Source organism: Berghia stephanieae, chromosome 1, assembly GCF_034508935.2.
Source record: "Berghia stephanieae isolate SIO BIC M18660-M18661 chromosome 1, UCSD_Bste_1.3, whole genome shotgun sequence".
Lineage (NCBI taxonomy): Eukaryota > Metazoa > Mollusca > Gastropoda > Nudibranchia > Aeolidiidae > Berghia > Berghia stephanieae.
This window is the reverse complement of record NC_088360.1, coordinates 97,371,892-97,379,050: the sequence shown is the minus strand read 5'-3', so window position 1 is coordinate 97,379,050 and position 7,159 is coordinate 97,371,892. Positions and strand designations below refer to the sequence as shown.

Sequence of the window (7,159 nt, the reverse complement as noted above, 5' to 3'; positions counted from 1 at the left end):
CCACATGTTTTTCTTTTCCATGTTGCTGTCTTTGTTCTGAATTGAGATTGTTTTTTTTTCCTGGTCCTGGCGTGTATAATAACTTATTAAAAGAAATAGTAATTACTAGTATAGACCATAGTGTTAAACTGATTGTATTACAGCGCTATGACTTACCAGTCGGCTGTGCCAATTTGAAGTTAAAATATGGTCTCCGAATAAAGTAAATAGGGCACTTTTTCTCTATTAATATTGACTGTGAGCGATCGTACAAGTTCTTGTTGAATGGTGTATTTTTATTTCTATTCATTTTATAAAACAAATAATCCCGTATTTGGTTGGGACCTAGTCCCTAAATTGAAAGCTTATCTTCTCTGTCTGAAGAATTTATGGGTGTTTGTAAGTTGTCAGCGTAATTCATAACTTCTAAGCTTTAACAAAACCAAAATAAAAACCAACACATTTTTTTAAAAGGGCCATTTTTTCAGTGCGAGCACAAGAACATCAAAGTCAGTATGATTCTTATTAACAATGGGACCGAAATTATAATCTAAAGCATAATTATTTAGATAAAAACTGATCACACTAATAAGAATAAATTGCCAAGGCTTGACTTTTTACAAAAATAACTTGCAATGAATCTAACTACAAAGGACACACAAAATAAGAGCTCACGGGTACTGCCGTTGGTTTTAAAAACACAGTATATGCAATGTTAACCAAATAGCACATACTGTGTTCTTTAATAAAACGGCAGTGTACTCTGGAAAAACCCATTTTTTAAATGTGTCCAGAAAACTCGTCCTTCAAATATCGGTCGATTTAAATGACCCTCATCTTGGCAACAACAAAAAACAACTCACACCCGGGACCTCCCTTCAAAGCCATGTACTCTGTCTACCCCCACCCCCTTTTTTTTTTTTTTTTTTTGTTCTTACCAACCAGAAATAAAAACAATATTGTCACGTGAACAGCTCATAATTTTTGTTTACGTCCTTTTACCATATTATTATGACGGCAGAGTGGCGGAGGTGTCGGCTGGCTAAAGAGAGAAAAACTTCCTTTATTAGCGATGCTAAAGGTCAATCTATAATCTATGGCATAGCCCCACGGACGCAAAGGAAACTGCCTTCGCATTCTGTTTTGTTTTTTTTTCTTCTCACCAATATTCGTCACTTGCTATTTATAGATGTGACCTATCTCTCTTTCCCACTTTGTCTGGAGTTCGCGTGGGGAAAGGGGTTTCGACGAACAGCCCATTTATTCGATAGAATTAATGTTACCACCATCTATGGTATATTATACAAGAGCAAGATGGGAAAGATTAGTTGACGAGACTGACTTTTCATGAGAGATATTGTTGGTTTGCAAAAGAAAATTAATATTAATGTATTTCGTAACTGAACCCTGTTAGGGATCGAGCCTGAGAGTACGGTGGGGCTGAAGCCCATTTAGCTATTAAAGAGTTAAGCGCGTGGCAGGCTAATCAATGACACAAGCGTGACAAAGCTAATAATATACACATGTGCTGTTACTGCTTTCTTGATAAGAATGGGCAAATCTTGAGTTATACAAGTTAGGTAATAAAGGGAGAAAATAATCGTGGAGTAAAAACTAGCATCCCCCGAAATAGAGTCGTACGGCCTTCGGTTTGAATTGACGGAACGAAATTGACGTCACTCAGCTCTTTTTATTATCTTTAAACAACCATGATAGGGTTCTCACTAAATTCTATCAATCAGACAATAAACGTTTAAGGTTACACATAGTTTTGTGGCGGGTGTTGTGAGTATTTTACTTACATGCATAGCATAAATAGGATAACATCAAACCATAGGCATACTATATATAAATCTATGCACAAGACTCGAGAAGTGATTATCCTTGATCACATTGCTTCCAGGCGAGGAATTAAATTGGAATTTCCACGAGCTTAAAATAGAATTCCGGTTACAGATATATAAAAAAGTGAAAGGTTAACCTGTTTGGGTTATCGTTTCGGTGATGTATACAAAAAAATGGATCAATTATCTTTTTATTACAAAGTTCTAACTAATGGGATTCTAAGGAATGATTAACAAAATGTTTTGTCCCCAGTAATCAGTCGGTGAACAGTTACATTTTTATCATTAGTCGTGACCTTTTTATGGGGATTCCCGATATGTCAACATCGGGAGTTATCGATATTCAAATAACAGGCCAGCTGCTTGCTTCCTAAATTAGAAATTTTCATGATACGGGGAGCAGCAAACCAAACCTGTCGTTTCGCTTACGGTCACGATTTTGACGTCACAATAAATCAACCAATGGTGAGAGTCAGCATATAAAACCAGGATAAAAATTTCGGGGCTTCCACACTCGACTACCGTTCTTTTAATAGTACTCTCAGTAACAATATCATTTTTTAAAAATTATTCGAAGTGGCCGCAGTTTCTATAAAAGAAGAGAGTTGAACCGAAGTATATCAGATAGCATACAGGATACATAAGCTACGTACATAAGTTCGTCACTGGGAAAGCTTATATTATTTGTTGCTTAGGTTGTCAGGCAGATAAATTAAGTATTTCGACATTTGGGCTCATCAAGCAATCAATATAAACATTTATTTTCGTCTTGTGAGACTGAAGGATCAATATTAAAGTACAGCATTTCGAGGACTTTTCTGAGACCGAAGTAACCGTTTTAGAGAAATGGAGAGAAAAGTTTTGCTTGTTTTCTGCTTAATAATGGTAAGTTGTATACACAATATGCAGCCTATATATATATATATATATATATATATATATATATATATATATATATATATATATATATATATATATATAAAATTACCATCATCACCATCGCCAATCGCCTACCATTTCTACTTCTGCGGCAACAGGAAAAAAGCAGATTCCTACTACTACTACTACTACTACTACTACTACTACTACTACTACTACTACTACTACTACTACTACTACTACTACTACTACTACTACTACTACTACTACTACTACTACTACTACTACTACTACTACTACTACTACTACTACTACTGCTACTACTACTACTACTACTACTACTGTTGCTGCTGCTGGTGCTGCTACTACTACTACTACTACTACTACTACTACTACTACTACTACTACTACTGCTACCATTACTACTACTATTACCACTACTACGATTATTATTATTATTATTATTATTATTATTATTATTATTTAATTATATCATTATTATTGTTATTGTTATTATTATTATATTATTATTATTATTATTATTATTATTATTATTATTATTATTATTATTATTATTATTATTGTGATTGTTGTTCTTGTTCTTCTTCTTCTTCCTCCTCCTCATCCTCCTCCTCCTCCTCCTCTTCTTCCTCTTCTTCTTCTTCTTCTTCTTCTTCTTCTTCTTGTTATTATTATTATCATCATCATCATCATCATCATCATCATCATCATCATCATCATCATCATCATATATTATTATTATTATTATTATTATTATTATTATTATTATTATATTATTATTATTATTATTATTATTATTATTATTATATTATTATTATATTATTATTATTATATATTATTATTATTTATTATTATTATTATTATTATTATTATTATTATTATTATTATTATATTATTATTATTATTATTATTTATTATTATTATTATTATTATTATTATTATTATTATTATTATTATTATTATTATGTTTATTATTATTATTATTATTATTATTATTATTATTATTTTATTATTATTATTATATTATTATTATTATTATTATTATTATGCTGCTATGATTTGTATGCTGCTGATGATGTGATGGACGATGATGATGAGATGATGACGATGATGATGATGATTATGATGATGATGATGATGATGATGATGATGATGATGATGATGATGATGATGTGATGTAATCACTTGACTTGCATTTTTTTTCTTTTACTTATTCGATATACTTTATGCGAGGTATGTTTCAGTTTGGATTGAAATATGTAAATCTAATTTTTGAATTATTAGTTCCATAATGCTAGGTAAATAAAACCAGGGTATCCTAGTTTGGCCTTTTTAATATCCCAAATAAAAAAACAAACAAACTTGAAGTATTTATGACTTTTTTCCCTAATTAACTCTTTTTTCTTTGTTTTTGCCATAGTCATTAAAAAAAAAAATTGTTTGGGAGGGGTAATAATTCATCTTTGATTTTTGTTTTTTTTTTCTTTTCAAATTTCACAAAAATATTACAATATTTACTGATACTTATCTCTCAGCCAGCAGACAAGATGAACTTTTAATGGATGCGTGATAAAAAAAAAGTGAAGATTTATTTCCACTGTAATTACACTTAGCTGCAAAGGATGACGTCCAAAATCACACATTTTTCAGACAATTTGCATTTTTTCCACGACTAATAATTTGACATTTAATGCTAAGATAATCTGGCAACTCATTTGACGATGATGCTTGATTTAAGTAAAAAGTTCTCTTTTTTCATTTTATTTTTCAGATCCACGGTTTCATGCTGCCGGTCTTTGGTGCTCTAACTGAAGACAAACAGAAAGAAAATGGGATTTGGGATAGAGTATGGAAAAACATCCGTTCAGACGACAAAAAGATGCAAGAAACCATTTTAGAATTAAAGAACGACCGCCTTAGCAAAATCCCAGAGAAGGAGAGTCAGTGGGTAAAACTTCTTCAAGAGCGTTTGATGAAGAATGCCTTACCAAATCACGTGACTACTACGGCGACACCTGGTGTCAAATCAAATATTGATGACGATATTAAGATGTTTTTGGTTTATTTGCAAAAAAGTGGTGTAAGATTATCAAATGACCAATGGAAGTCTCTATTAGATTTTGTTTTATCTACAAAGAAAGCAAAATCTTTGACACCCACTACTACAGCTTCTACATTCACTCAATCAACTGCCAGCGGTCCTTCTTCCTCATCAACAAGTGTCGTATCTGCTGCAACAAATTTGAAAAAGGAAACAGACTCAGAGGGATGGACCCAGGAGCTAAGCAAAGCGTTGGATATCAATGCTAAGTCTCGAAACGTGAAGGTTACAGGCGCAACCAAATCCCCATTTGACACCGTTACCAAAGATGGCACTATGGCATCAGAATCTCACTGGAAGGATGGCAAATATGTTGTTTCAGAAGAGGAATGGGAACGTTTTATGAAGCGGGTTATGACAGATAGTGCTGTTATACCAAATTATTCACCATCGACAACAAAAGAACCATCACTTTCTGCAATATCTTCCTCAAACCCGACATCGACACCAAGACATGCCCGTTTTGGCAATAATATGGAACATTCAACTTCAGAATCAGATCCTACATCAACTGAGACACAGAAACATTTAACGACGGAGAGACCAAACGGCATTTACGAGTCTGACCAAGAATGGGAACGAATTTTGCAAGAAGCGATGGACTGGAATGGAAAACAAGGTGGCGATCCTATAGATGGTGAGACTACACAGTCTACAATTGTCAAATCACCAGCCCCAGCAGATGATTGGGAACGCGTCTTAGAGGAAGCCATGGGTGTAAACCATGGACTTAAACACAATGAAACGCAACCAACACCTGCGACGCAGGGAACACAAACAGATTCGACAGTTTCCGGCCATACGGTTTCTGACACAGAATGGGAACGCACGTTACAAGAAGCAATGACTGACAATGGACGATTTAACCATGCTGATCGAGTCGGAAAGTCAGGGATAACTGGCCAACATAATGATTCTGAATACAATAATAAAATTGGTGAGCGACAATGGATTAAACTTCTGGAGCGGCAGTTGAATATCAATACGAATGGCGTTGATGACGACGACAATAATGATGATATTGGTAACCGCCAGTGGAGAGAGTTGTTAGAACGTACATTAGGCATGACAAAAGATTTGACAAAACAAACAACAGCAGCTCCGTCCGTGCAAGCCACTCGAGAAAGCATTGGCAAAGACTCCACAATAATTGGCAAGGATGAATGGGACCATATTCTTCAAGAAGCGATGGACCAAAATGCCCAGAAACAGTCACAATCGGCACCGCGTGCCGAAAAACCAACTGCAGACATTGCGTCAGCTGATGACTATGACGCGGATGATCAGTGGGAGAAGATCTTGAATATAGAACTAAACGCTGGCAAACAGGAAATCGCCAAAAGTACAAAATCTTTAACTTCAGAACCGATGTTGGATGATTCAACGGAGAATCCAACGTTGTCTGCAGTGGGAGAAGAAAGCACCTCAAAATCGTTCGCGACCCAAGCGTTCTATGGTGAGGAGAAAGTTGAAAATGACATCAGCGAGGACAAGAACTTGTACTTATTGCTGGCATTCGGGATCGGTTCTGGTGTGCTCTTGATGATTCTGATCGTAGCAGTGGTTATGGCAGTGTGTCGAAAGAAGGGACTGATGTGTTGGAATGTAAAAAATCAACACAAAACAGTGCTCAATGTGGACGGAAATAGGTGGGATCCCCAAATGCTACGACCAAGCAAAGAGAACATGAATGCCTTTTTATATAGCATCCCAATGCCCCTGAATGAGGTGAAAATCAATATATGAAAATCGAAGTTAAAGAAAACAATGTTATATACACCAGTATTAATTCTCAAGTGTCTTCCAATACAACGTTGGCATTGAAAAAGATAAAGAAACACTATTATATAACGCATTTCCATGTTTTATTTGTACCAAATGGGCTTCACACCGTTTCATGTACAGAGTGTCGCAGAAGTTTGGAACCTATAAGAAAACAGCACGTCTAAGCACTAAATGTTTGCGAAAATAAAGGGAAATAATTCAAGTTTTGTTTAACGCAAACCATAACTCTAAAAATGACAGCAGATTTTTCACGATATTTTAAAAATACATAGGCTACATCTTAAATGGATTTCAAAATGTCCACCGTTCTTTGTGATCAGTTCTTTGATGCGTCGCTCAAGTTATCTCCAAGTGTTTTAAACATTTCTTTGCTGACTGACTCAATTGCCATCTTAAACGTGGCAACATTAAAAACTTGAATAATTATTTTATGAACCGAACTAAATTTCCTAATGATATTATCATACGATTTGTTATTGCTTCCAGACTTTGGGACACACTGTATTATTTACTTTCAGCAGGCTACCTGGAACAAAATTTCGTTTCATAC

The 7,159-nt window shown here is 34.6% G+C and overlaps 1 protein-coding gene across 1 annotated transcript in view; it reads left to right on the top strand.

The window, feature by feature from the left end:
- The first annotated feature begins 2,381 nt into the window (after nt 1-2,381).
- Nucleotides 2,382-7,159, top strand: part of LOC144962488 (uncharacterized) — a 4,807-nt gene continuing 29 nt past the window's right edge. Inside the window, exons 1-2 of the mRNA XM_078895479.1 lie at nt 2,382-2,708; nt 4,495-7,159. The exon at nt 4,495-7,159 is cut by the window's right edge and continues 29 nt beyond it. Coding sequence (XP_078751605.1) covers nt 2,670-2,708; nt 4,495-6,570 — 2,115 coding nt within the window. The 5' untranslated portion in view covers nt 2,382-2,669 and the 3' untranslated portion in view covers nt 6,571-7,159. The remainder of the gene's footprint in view (nt 2,709-4,494) is intronic.